General features: G+C 49.3%; 1 protein-coding gene across 3 annotated transcripts in view; it reads left to right on the top strand.

Annotated features, from left to right (window-relative positions):
• Positions 1-946: 946 nt before the first annotated feature.
• The window catches only part of LOC311529322 (somatomedin-B and thrombospondin type-1 domain-containing protein-like), a 32,114-nt gene continuing 19,608 nt past the window's right edge, over positions 947-13,452 (top strand). Inside the window, exon 1 of one of the 3 annotated variants that reach the window (XM_084645225.1) lies at positions 947-1,136. In XM_084645225.1, the coding sequence (XP_084501351.1) occupies positions 962-1,136 (175 nt within the window). In that variant the 5' untranslated portion in view covers positions 947-961. Of the gene's footprint in view, positions 1,137-1,171; positions 1,601-13,452 lie in introns of those variants that run through there. The other 2 variants (XM_084645224.1, XM_084645226.1) reach the window with 2 other exon arrangements.

Raw genomic sequence — 13,452 nt, 5'->3', positions numbered from 1 at the left:
TGGCCAGCTCCCTGGTCCATGACTAGGGCTCCCAGGTGCTATGCCATACAGATAACAAATAATAATATGATGTAACATCACCATTGCTAGCTGAAGATCTCTGGAGTGTTACAATAGATTAGAATACTGGCAGGGTTTATTATCTGGCTGAATCGCCATAGCGTGTAGGGTCCCCCGCAACCAAAACCTGGGCCTCACTGCACTAGACATTGCCCACACAAAGGCAGTCTCTGTCCTAGTGCAGTGACTCCCATTGGCCTAAGGCAGGGATCGACAAACTACAGCCCCGGGAACATCCGGTCCTCCAGACATTTTAATCTAGCCCTTGAGCTCCCGCCAGGGAGCAGAGTCTGGGGCTTGCCCTGCACTGGTGCTCCAGCCAGGGAGTGGTATTGGAACTGCAGCCAATGGGAACTTCAGGGGCAGCACCTGCGGACAGGGCAACGTACAGACACGCCTGTCCGTGCCTCTGTGTAGGAGCTGGAGGAGGGACATGCCGCTGCTTCTGGGAGCTGCTTGAGGTAAGCACTTCCCAGAGTCTGCACCTGACACCCTCCCCTGCCCCAACCCCCTGCCCCAGCCTGATCCCCCTCCCACCCTTGGTCCCAGCCCAGAGCAACCTCCTGCACCCCAACCCCTCATCCCCAGCCCTAGCCCTGAGCCCACACCCTCAACCAGAGCCCTCACCCTAGCCCCCAATTTTGTGAACATTCATGTTCCACCATACAATTTCCATATCTAGATGTGGATCTCTGGCCAAAAAGTTTGCTCACCCCTGGCCAAAGGAAACCCGGGGCTACCTGACCCTCATTAGGGGTGTGGGGCTCTTCAGAGGCAGTTTCAGCGCTACTCTTTGGTGTCAAGGGCTGAGGAGAGCAGGACAGCCGGGACCGGGGGAGGGAAGGTGAATGAAATGAGCCCCAGGGCCCCGCCCTGCCGAGCGTTGAGGGGGACTCTGTGGATGAAACTCAGCCACAAGTGTGAGCCGGAGCCTGGGCACGTGTGTCCAAGGGGCGCCAGCGCCGAGCACCGGGGGCTCGCTGGGGGCGGAGCAGGAGGTTCCCGGCCGGTGTGCCAGAACTACCGGCAGCAGGGCAGGCGCCTTGTTCCTTTACATCGCGGGAGCTGGGCTGGGGGTAAGGGAGCCCCGGGATTCGCCCCCTCCCTAAAGCGCAGCCCGTTGCGGGGACGAAGAGTTGAGCAGCCGCTGGCATCACCTGCTCCGCAGCACCTGGGCGCCGCGCCCCTGCGGCGGCGGCCGCCGGGCTCCCCAGGCGGTGCCGGCCCGGCCCGGCCCGCCCCGTCCCGCCTGGGGCTGGGCGCGGCTGCGGCCGGCTTTGCCTTTGCTGCCCTCGCCCCGAGCCGGGCGCGGCGATGGCTCGGGGCCCCGGCTGGCTGGCGGCGGCGGCGCTGCTGTTGCTCCTTCTGGCGCCCAGCTCGGAGGCCGGCTGCGCCGAGCTGGGGCGCTGCTGCCGGGGCAGGGACCTGGCTTGTGTCAGCAGCGGCTGGAGACCGGACCGATCCCACGGCGCCTGCTACTGCGACCAGGCGTGTCCCCGCACCATGGACTGCTGCCACGACTACCCGCAGGCCTGCCCAGGTGGGTGAGCGCCCGCTGCGGCGTGCGGCCAGAGGGGCTGGCCCGGGAAGGAGCCGAGCACCCCCAGGTGCCGCGGGGAGGGGCTGAGCACTCAGCACCCATAAGTCACTTCGAAGGTGCCGCCCTGGCACCCATAGGTGCCATGGGCAGGTGCCATCTGCTCGTCGGTCCCAAGGTGAGGCAGTGAGCACGCACGTGTCTCCTGGAAGCCTCCCCCCAGTGCCTGTGGGGGGCCAGGAAGAGGTGCCAGGCCGCCTCAGGCTCAATATCAGGGTTTGGCTCAATATTTGGTGTTTTGCCCTAGATTTTACTGACTAGGGTTTGTGCTGCTGGGCAGCTCCTGGTCTGATCTGAGAAATCAGTAACAGCCTGGGCAATGCCTCTTCTGGGATAAACTCCTTGTCGTCTCCCTTAGCACCCCCCACCCCCTTTTCTGGTGTTTAGAAATAACCAAGGGAGTTTAAGGGGCACCATCAACTGGAAAGAAATCTAGTCCATTTTAAAAAAAATGGCCCAAGAGCAGTTTCAGATCCCACACCTGCCCCGAGTTCCCTTTCCATTTCACTATCGTGTGTGACCCTACTGTGCGTCTGTTTTCAAAAGCACCCCCTCCCCCCCGTTACTGTGTGTAACCTCCCACCCCAACAACAGAGGGAACTGGCTGTGCAGGAGAAACCCGGAAACAGGCCATCACAAATGCACACGGTACACAGACTGGTTTTCTTGTCATCTCCAGTTATAGGAACCCAGGGCATTACTTGTAAGAAGAGTAGGTAAACCGTTTTGAGGCAGCAGTTCGATGAGAAGTTTATGGTTTGCATGTAAGATTAGGGTTTACTAACCTTCAGGATGTCATGGGGCTACTTAGGTGAGGTTTATTATTTTAATGATGGGTGTATCACCATAGTATTTGAGCACCTCTACAAGTATTAATTACGCTTCAGAAACCTCTGTGGAATAAGGAAGTAACAGCTCCATTTTGCAGAGAGGGAAACTGAGGCCCAAGCTTAAATGACTTGCCCAAGGTCACATAGGAAGTCTGTAACAGAAATGGGGAAAGAACCCAGATCTCTCGAGTCCCAGTCCTGTGCTTAAATCACAAGACCAGCTTTCCTCTCATTAATGAATTGCTAATTCTAGGACAAGAGCCTCTGCTGTTGTCAATCGCTACAGCTCCCGAGAAGTCAGAATGCTCTCAAACTCTGTAAGTGTCTGGTCTGGGTTCGGGCTGGGATTTGAGCTGGCTGGACCCTGAGCCCCAGTCCATGAGCAGCTGTGTTTACATATTGATGTGCAGTTCAGAACAGCAGGGGGGTGGAACAAGCAGTAAAATGCTTTAGAGCAAAGTGCAAATCTTTAATCAGGGAGGTAACTTTTTCCAGAGACGGGTGTAATCACCTGCCTGTTTCCCACAAGCATTTTCCTCAGAGTCAGATGCACACACAGATGGTATTCTGAAGAGGCCTAGTCATGAGCTCCATATTCTTCCTCCATTTGGCTCTGCCCTAACAAAGTTTTTGCCTCACGCAAACATTTCCGTGATCTTTTGGGAGCTCTACTTTATGAGGGAAAGTTCCCTGTGGGAAATGACTTCATTTAATCGCTTTAAATTGAATTTAGTGTTGGTGAAAGGGGCTGGGTTGGCAGTTCTGGAGACTGAAAACTCCTATATACCCAACATGCACAGCATAGATTACAGCAGTGCAAACGACACCTTCATTGTCTCAGCCCTGACCTGGAGTGGTTAACTCCAGGGATGAGAGAAGAGCTCAGTCACTTTTCCGACTTGGTTCCTCTGGGCTGAGGCTGCCAATGAGGGGGTCCGTCCTGTTGGTGCTAGACATCAGGGTGGCTTTTAGTGATGTGGACACTGGCCCACTGGAATCAAACTGTTTCACATGTGGGGAGTGTTTGAAGTACAGACACATCATGATTCCCAGTGACCATGCCCTAGAGCAGGGGTTCTCACAATTTCTCACAAAGTTCTCACCAACTCTTGCTGGTGGCCGCACTGACACTTCTCCCTAAAATTATTTATTTTTCCTAAAGTGAATAAAGTAAGATGCACACATATACATCCAAATCATTGTAATTTATTTATGTAAGATTTTTTTTTTGCAGACTCAATAATAAAAATAATGCACAGTTATCTCTATTCTTTACTGGACCTAACAGAATAGAAATACAAATAAGGTGCCTTGCACGTTCTTGTCTTTTTTATTATTGTTTCTTTTGGTTTTTTTGGTAAAAGTGATTGAACAACAATTTTGAAGTAAATTTAAAAATGCTTTGACATAATAGAAGTCCAAATAATAATGAAAAAACATATCTGCAAATAGGTCAAAATTTTTTATTTCAGAAAGACAAACATATCAATCCAATCTAGTAATACTGATAATAATAACAACAAACATAATACTATTATATTGTGTGTGACAGTAATAGTTCTGGGTTTTACCACATCATTGTGTGGATCAAATTACTTTCAAAAACGCAGAAGCTCTTTGAGAGGAAAGTCTGCAGGATGTTGGGTCTCCTGTGAAATTAGAAGAGGAGCTTCGAGGTTAGCATCAGTGAGGCAGTTTTGGTACTTGTTTTTCAGGAAATGAAGTGCACGGAATACCCTTTCACACAACACAGTAGTAGAAAACAGGGACAAGCAAAGCAACTTTAGCTTGGGGCTTGTAGGTGTCCTACAAAGTACACCTTATTCCAGAACTCCTGTATTGTAACACCAGGCTTACTGAAGTATATTTTCATTCTTGAATCATTGCACATTTTCAGCATGAGGAACTTGAGATTCCTTAAATCCAAAGAGTCAAAGGAAGCTAATCTGTCTTGAAAGGCAGTTTGTTTGTAGCCTAAAAAGATGAACCAGAGTTGTTAAATGGGTCAGTCACAAAGGTGTACTGATGGAAAAAGTTTCCCTCCCTGAAATGATTTTCAAGATCCTCTGAGAGGATACTCAGGTATTCGGTTACAGCTAAGCCGACTTTTTGCTCCACATTCTCATCCTGACAGCTGAGAAATTGACTAAGCTTGTTTTTTAAAAAACAAACAAAACCCCTGAAAAGTCCCATTCCTCTTGTAGGTGCTGGACGATGTCAATGATTGTCATTCTAAATGTATTAATTACCTCAGTGCTATCAAATATTGTTAGCTGTGGTTTCCGAGGCTCCCGGTTCAAGGAAGCAAGCTTTGGTAAAAACTCTTTCAAAAAGAGCAGGCAACCATGTTGTTGTTTTCTGGGACAGTTCTGGTAAAACTTTATTCAAAACCTCAACGAGCTCTTCCCAGAGCTCAAACAGCCTCTGTACATGGTCATTAAAACTAAGCCAGTGAACTGGGTTGTAATTCAGCAGCACCTGTAGGGTCTCTCAGCCCATTTCACACAGAGTTGTGAATCTCCCTTTATTGACGCTGCTGGTGTTGACAGCATTGATATGTTTTTTTCACTATGGATTCAACCTCCTCCATACTTTTCCTTGAAGCCTTGTGAGCAAGTACTACTTGATGGGCAAAATGGTGAACCAAAAAAGTTTGAGTGCACCTTTCTTGGAAGCCGTTCAGTACCCCTACTCGTGCACTTTGCATAGCTGCTGCCCCATCAGCTGTCAAATCGCAGAGATTGTCAAAGCTAACATGGCACTCCTGCATTCTCGCCTGAACACATTTAAAAATGTGTTTGCCAGTAGGCCTATCTCTGAGGCTCACCTGAGCTAAAACACCTTCAGAAAGACCATGGTAATCACAGTCCAGATAGCAAACGCATACGATTACCTTGGGATTCCTCATGACATCAGGGCTCTCATCCAAGCACAGACTGTAGAAAGGGCTTGCTGCGACTTTTCCAGCTATTTCTTTTTGTAGAAAATTCGTCAGATCTCTTGTGCTGCTCTGTAACGTGGCATTGCTCAGTGAGTGGTATCTCTCTGAAAAGCTTATTTTCTGGTTCTACGACCGGAACAATTTTCTTCAGGAGTTCTCCATCGCTGAATGGTTTCCTTGCTTTCCCCCAAAGCACAACTTTAAAAGTAGCTTTATTCAAAAAATCTTTGAGCCGCCACTGTTGTCTTTTGAACTCTGTTTTTGCATCATGTAACAGCTTGCGCCTCTGAAACTCGTTGTGGTAATTCTGTTCAAGTACTCCTGCATGAGTGGTATAGTGATGTTGCAGCGCATAAATTTTTACTTGATGAATCTCTCTTACAAACGTGCTTGGAAATGTGTTTCTGAAGCAATCTGATTCCAAGAAACTGCGATTTCCCGCTGGTCTTGAAACGTTTGTTTTTCTTCCTTCCATGTTCTGCTTTTCTTAGCAGGAGGTGACTGCTGTGGGACCATCTCTGTATCGCATTCAGGGGCACTATCTGGCACTGATTTCTTTTTTGAAAAACTTTCTGATATCCATTTGTTGTCTCTAACTCTTTTGCCTTCTGCCACAAACAAATTTCAGCCTACTCAACACCACACCTTGATCTTGTCCATGATGAGGTTGAATAATGGCTGCTTATGGTGCTACAGTAGTGGGAGTTGTAAACACCGTGTGAATATGTTTTCTGTGATTTGAAAGGAAACCTAATCTATGTAATACAACTCTGCCTGCACTGTAGTAATATTTAGAAGGGAATGAGTCTGCATTATGATTTATGGCATTTACAAGGCAACTTTAAAACTTTACATCTCAGTGATTGTTTGGGTGCTCTGGTGCATAGGAATATTTTGACTTCTGTATTTGGGGGAGCAGGGCGGTGTGGATTTAACCAGGACCAAACAGGGCCTTGTGGGTGGGCAATGTGGACAACTGCCCATGGTCCTGCTGTGGTGCGGGGAACACCATGGACAAGAGGCAAGGAATGGGGCAGGTCTGGGGTGTGAGGCTGCGGAAGGGAGCTTGGGACAATGTGGGGGGAGGCAGTAGGGCCCATAGGTGATGGGGTGGTGGGTGGGGAGCCCGGGAGGCAGTGGGAAATAGTAGTAATCGGGGGCAGTCCTTAATTTGTAATGAAAGGTGTTGGGGTCAAGCTGGGTGGCTGCTGGCGGGTGCCCAGCTCTGAAGGCAGGTGGCATTGGGCTGCTAACTGAGCTGTGAACAGTGATATTTGTATCTTTTTTTTTTTTTTTTAAGATCTCACTTCAGAGCAAGTCCTGGCAAATTGAAACCTGGATGGAGGGGTGGGGCATGAGGCTCTAGATGAGGGGTGCCACCACCACGTGGTCAGGACTGATGGTGCCCTGGGCCACCTGCAGCATTCCAGCACCTGCAGCAGGCGCAGACCCCAACCATGCCCGCTGCTGCATGGCCAGGGCTTGGCCCCCAGGGCCGGCGCTTGGGGTCTGCGCCTGCTGCCGCATGACTGGGGCCAGAGGTTGGTGTCTGGGGCTGGCACCTACCGGAGCCTGCTGCCCTGCAACTGGGGCCAAGGGTTGGTTTCCAGGGCCAGCACCCTCTGGAGTTCACAGCCGGCACCGGAGATCTGCACCTGGAGCTGGCATCCAGGATCGGCGTCCATGGCCAGCCGCCAGGGTGGGCGGTCAGAGCACACAACCCAGGGTCGGCAGCTACTGCTGGGGTGGGGATTTGCGCTTGGGGTCGGCACCTGCTGCCGCTCGGCTGGGGGCAGGGGTCAGCATTGGTGCCCAGGGCCGGCACTCACCAGAGTTCAGGGTGGGCATTCAGGCAGTGGGGAGCTGGAGCCAGTTCGCTAGAACTGGTTGTTAAATTTAGAAGCCCTTTTAGAACCGGTTGTTCCGCAAGGGACAACCGGTTCTAAAAGGGCTTCTAAATTTAACTGGCCAAAAGTGGCACCTTAGGCGCCGACTCCATGGGTGCTCCAGCCCTGGAGCACCCAAGGGAAAAATTTGGTGGGTGCAGAGCACCCACCAGCAGCTCCTCACCCCCAGCTCACCTCTGCCTCTGCCTCCTCCGCTGAACGCTCTACCCCGCTCTGCTTCTCCGCCTCCACTCCGCCCGGCTTCCTGCGAATCAGCTGTTTGCGCGGGAAGCTGGGGCGGGCTCAGAAGCAGGTGGCGGCTTCCCACTCAGGCCCAGGGAGGCGGAGGTGAGCTGGGGCAGGGGGGTGCGAGGAGGGCCGCCCGTGCTGCAGCAGGTAACCCTTGCAGGGGGGGTGCGCAGGGGAACTTCTCTCTGCCCCAGCTCACCTCCGCCACCCTCGGCCTGAGCAGGAAGCCGAGGCCTGCTTCTCAGCCCTCCCCGGCTTCCTGCCGAACAGCTGATTTGCAGGAAGCGGGGGGCGCGGAGAAGAAGAGCGGGGCGGTGCGTTCAGGGGAGGAGGTGGAGGCGGAGCGGAGGTGAGCTGGGGCTGGGCGCGGGAGCTGCCGGTGGGTGCTCCAGCCCCGGAGCACCCAGAGAGTCGGCGCTTAAGGCGCCACTTTTGATGTGATCAGTGAGGGGAGTGGCTGCTCCCCCCGAGCTACGCTCCCCCGCCCTTAGGAGCCAGATGGACCTGCCGGATGCTTCCTGGGAGCTGCCCCAGGTAAGCACCACCGGGACTCCCCACCTTGCCCCCCGGCAGGTGCCTCTGGCTCTTAAGGGTGGGGTGGGCACCCACTACGGTGGCCCATGAGACCCTCCTTCCCAGTTCTGGGGGCAGTCAGGGGACAGGGGAGGGGGATGGGTGGGGCAAGGGCCTGGGGGGGGGCAAGGAACACGGGGGGGTTGGATGGGGCAGGAGTCCCAGGGGGCGGGGGTGGGCAACGACCCCCTCGTGGGGTGAGGAGGGAAGCTGTTAAGATTTTGGCAGCTTATCACTGCATCCAGGGCCGGCGCCCTGGGTCAGCTGCAAGGGTTAGTGGGTCAGAGCGCGTGGCCAGGGGTTGGTGCGCTGTGCGGTCAGAGCTAGGGATTGGAGCCTGCCACCACGCAGCCAGGGGTTGGAGCCTGAAGCCCCATGGCCGAAGGCTGGGGCCGCATGGCCAGAGTTGGGGGTCAGCACTGGAAATCCCTTGGCCTGAACCCTGTGTTGGCACCTAAAGCTCCAGGGCTGGAGCCCTGGTCCGCAGCCAAGCTCCCGAAGTCCCTGCTGCCCAACGACCGCAGGGCTGAACCCCAACCCCCCCGTTAGAGAGCGCCCCTTGCTCCTTCAGCATTGTGTCTCCAGAGAGGTGGTGCAGGGCAGCGCATCCAGGAGCAACAGGGAGGAAGGCGAGGGACTGATGCTTCCCCCCCCCTCGCTGCCCAGGAGGGTGCCACGGCCACAGGGAAACCTCCTGGTGGCTGCATTTGAGAAACGGTGCCCTAGGGTATCACTGGCACTGTTAACTGCTGTAGTTGTGTCATGGACATGCAGGGTCGGAAGGGACCTCAGGAGGTCATCTAGTCCAACCCCCTGCTCAAAGCAGGACCAATCCCCAATTTTTGCCCCAGATCCCTAAATGGCCCCCTCAAGGATTGAACTCTCAACCCTTGGTTTAGCAGGCCAATGCTCAAACCACTGAGCTATCCCTCCCCTGGGTCTTGGAAAAGTTCTGCTATCACTTACCCGGCAAATGCAGACGGGGTGGGTATTTTTCTTTTCTTGCCTGCTAGAAGAAGCTGCTCTAGTCTAGAGAGTCACAAAGTGTGCTTGGAAGATCACCTCTTCTGTACCATTCGATGTGTGAGGGGAGGGGAGAGGAGGCTCCACCACCCACATGAGCAATGTTGGTTTGGACTCAACACAGGGCTGCTAGGTTTTAGGAACTGCCCCTCAGAGGTATCTTTCTCCAGCACCTGCGCTGACCACAGCAGTCAAATATTATTTTCGAGTAGTGCTGAGAGGCCCCAGTGCCATTGTACTAGCCATTTCAGACATGTAACACAGTGCCAGTCCCTGTCCTTAGGAGCTTGCACTCTAGGTAAAGGAGCAATTTCTGAGAGTGAGGGGAAGACCACAAAATATACAGCTCATCTGTCAGTGCTGCTGCAGGATGGAAATCATCTGACAAGCTGGCTGGCTGGAACAGTGAATAAACCTCTAAGAACACATCTAGAGATAACCGCCTAAAGGGATCAAGCTCTTGTTCACTGCTATAGTGCTATAGGTGTGCATGGCAAATAAGGCTATCCATGTCCGACAGTTTATGTTGTAGATTAAATCAAAAACACAATAAATACAATGGGGGTGGGATGCTGTTCAAAGAGACCATTGTTTTTTTTGTGTGTGTGTGTGTGTTAGCATAGGTTTTCTGAGCCTGGGTCTACACTACAGAATTACTTTGGTAGAACTATGTCACTCAGGCTGTGGATAATCCACCCTCCTAAGCAACGTAGTTATACCGACCTAAGCACTGGTGTGGACAGCACTGTGTCAGCAGGAGAGCTGCTTCCACCAGCATAGCGACCGCCTCTCGTGGAGGTAGATTAACTAAGCTGATGGGAGAAGCTCTCTCCATGGGTTTAGAGCATCTTCATTAAAGTGCCATAGCAGTGCAGCTGCACCATTGCAGGATTTTAAGGGTAGACCTGCTGCTGATTTCCTTGGTTAAAGGGACTGCGGGGGGGGGGGGAGAGAAAAACAAAACAAAAAAACCCCTCACTCCCCCTCCCTTTTAAGAAAAAAAAATAACTCTTGCTTTTCTTAGCTTAGATATATCAAGTCATGTCTTCCCTGAAGGCCTCCTTGGAAGACTAGTAACTGAAGTGGAAGATTTCTCAGCCCTCAGTTGAAGAGGCTGGGGGTAGAATTATTAACCAGGAGAAAGAAAAGTAGTACTTGTGGCACCTTAGAGACTAACCAATTTATTAGAGCATAAGCTTTCGTGAGCTACAGCTCACTTCCTCAGATGCATCTGAGGAAGTGAGCTGTAGCTCACGAAAGCTTATGCTCTAATAAATTGGTTAGTCTCTAAGGTGCCACAAGTACTACTTTTCTTTTTGCGAATACAGACTAACACGGCTGCTACTCTGTAACCAGGAGAACTTTCTTCCCAATTGTATGCCAGGTATTGGAGTTACCAAAAACATAATTAGAGAAGGTGGATGACTTATTATTATTTTTTTTAATTGGACCTATTTCTGTTGGTGAAAGAGGCCAGCTTTCAAGCTGCTCAGAGCTCTTCTTCAGGTCTGGGAAAGTTGACATGTTGAGTCACCCTAAATGGAAGGTGGAATGGCTTGTTTAGCATAAGAAGTTAGCATATAAGAGACCATTCAAACTGAAGGGGGCAGTTAACACCTCTGCAGTCATAGGATAACACAGAGGGTTAGTGGGTTAGAGATTGCTATAATGAGTGATAAATCTGACTGCTGAGCTTGAATTAATATACAAACTAGATAAGGTGCCACAAGTACTCCTTTTCTTTTTGCGAATACAGACTAACACGGCTGTTACTCTGAAACTAGATACCATTAACTTGGGTTTGAATAGAGACTGTGCGGATTTGTTCTTGTGCTTTTTCAGGGAGTTTCTTGAGCAAATACTGTATTTATTTTGCTAACCCTCAGTGGGATCAGAGGGGTAATGGCTTGTAGAAAGTGGTGTCCTCATACCTTCTTGTCAACTGTTTAAATGGGCCATCTTGATTATCACTACAAAAGTTTTTTTTTCTCCTGCTGATAATAGCTCATCTTATTTAATTAGCCTCTTACTCCACCTTTTCGTGTTCTCTCTCTCTCTCTCTCTGTGTGTGTGAGTGGGTTGGTGTGTATATATATGTGTATATAAAATCTTCTTACTATATGTTCCATTCTATGCATCCGATGAAGTGAGCTGTAGCTCACAAAAGCTTATGCTCAAATAAATTTGTTAGTCTCTAAGGTGCCACAAGTCGTCCTGTTCTTTTTGCGGATACAGACTAACACGGCTGCTACTCTGAAACCTGTCATAAATCCAGTGTCTTTATTAAGACCATGATTTTTAGTGTCTAACAAAGTCATGAATTTATGCTCCCAGGCTTGTCTTTTGAAGGTGCTGCACAGATTTCCTTTGAGGACAAGGACTGAGAGGTCACATATGGAGTGATCATTTTGTGAAAAGTGCTCACCAACAGATGTCATGGTATTTCTGTGTCTCATCGTTTTTCTCTGTGAGTTCATTTGAGAGCGTAGTGATTCTGACTTCGCCCACACAGGTGGTGTTAGGGCATTTAGTGTACTGGGTAAGGTGTTGTGACAGGCATGTGTAGGACTGACGGATCTTGAAAGGCATGTTGTGGGTGGTGTTGATCATCGTCTCAGTGGAGATATGACTGTAGGTTGTGCATCTGTTGTTCTGGCAAGGGCTGGTGAACTTTGAGAAGCTTGCTTATGATGATCTTGCAAGGTTGGGGGGTTGTTTGAAGGTCACAAGAAGGAGTTTGGGAAGGATTTCTTTCAGGATGTGGTTCCCATCCAAAAAACCCATAATTGACTGTCAATCCTGTTTCTTCTCAGTAAGGTTTCACTCCCAGTGATGGTTAGATTGAGCAGCAATCAGGAATAGCTGATTTTATGTATTTATGAAAAAAAAATCCTGATAATTTGTCTGTGCAATACTTGATGTATGTAACCATGTGATTGCTTTACTATTACCCCTGTACAACCTTCCTCCTTGTCTCCTAATGTTTGTCAAAGTCACTGTTGTGTCTTGTTTTGGATTAGGTTGTGAACTCTTTTTGGGGTTGGGGCACTATGCTTTCTGAAGTGATTATATAGCACCTAACATAATGAGCCCTTGAACATGATTGGAGCCTTCAGATATTACTGAAATCCAAATAATAACAACACTATACTTGTTATATAATGCTCCTTCTAGTTTCCCAGTTGTCTGTGGAGTCTTCCAAGAAAACAAGGAATGATAAATGGCCAAATTTCTCATGTATAAAACTAGCAGGAAAAAAAAATCTTTTCATGCATTGTAAATAAACCAAAAAGGCAAGTACAATTTTCCCCCTTTGTAGGTCACTTTTGCAAAAGCTGCCAAAATTTTCAGCAAACCATCTGTTATGGATACTGCCTATTGTTTATTTATACATCACAATAGTATTTTGAAACAGTACCATCTAGTGGCATATTGTAGATATAACCATGTACTAGCCACTGAATTATGTCAAAAAATACATGGTCACTTTCTGTATACTAATATCTTCTTTGCTCAAAGTTATTTCTTATGGTTCATTTTTACTGGATGCAAGGAACTCAAATATATTTGATATTGAATCATATCTGTAGACTGTTTCTAATAGATTATTTTTCATCACTACAGATTTACTTTATCCAAGTAATATTAAAATGAAATATTTCAAGTGTGGTACTAATATCTGAAGCCAAACTTGGCTGAAAGAACAGGTGATTTCAAAGAGGATTCATTAGAGGATTAATGTTGGCCATTGTCTAAGCCAATAAACATTTAGGGTTTATTGCTGCATCTTCGGAACAGCGTCTCATTTATTTAGCTCATTAATGCTAATTACTGATGTATGGTTACAAAAATGAAAGGTTCAGATTTGTTTATATTATGGATGGTGCCACAGTGGTGTGTGTGTGTGTGTGGTTTTTTAAATACTGAAGACAATACTAGCCGCAGTTTCAAACAAAGTTAATTCAGTAACTAGAGATTATCTGTGTTTTACTGGAGAAGAAGCGGAGGCATTGTGACTACTTTGCGGCTATGTGGCAAATGCCCAGTGTTGCAAGGTGTTGAACACCCTGAACTCTTCATTGATTTGAATAGGAGATGAGATAGTTGGCACCTCTCAAGATTGGGCTCCAACGTCAAGGCGGAGCTGGGATTAGAACTCAGGAGTTCTTCACATTTGAGCCTAGCGTGAAGGGTCTGAGTCTGCCATCCTTATTCATTTGAAGTCGTACTTTATGCCCCAAGTGGTCATGGTGATTTCAGTGGGGGCTACTCCTGGACTGGTGAGCATGCATG

The sequence above is a fragment of the Lepidochelys olivacea genome (genome assembly GCF_965140295.1).
Source record: "Lepidochelys olivacea isolate rLepOli2 genome assembly, chromosome: 13".
NCBI lineage: Eukaryota > Metazoa > Chordata > Testudines > Cheloniidae > Lepidochelys > Lepidochelys olivacea.
Note: the sequence above shows the minus strand (reverse complement) of the source record. Positions and strands in the feature narration are given on the sequence as shown.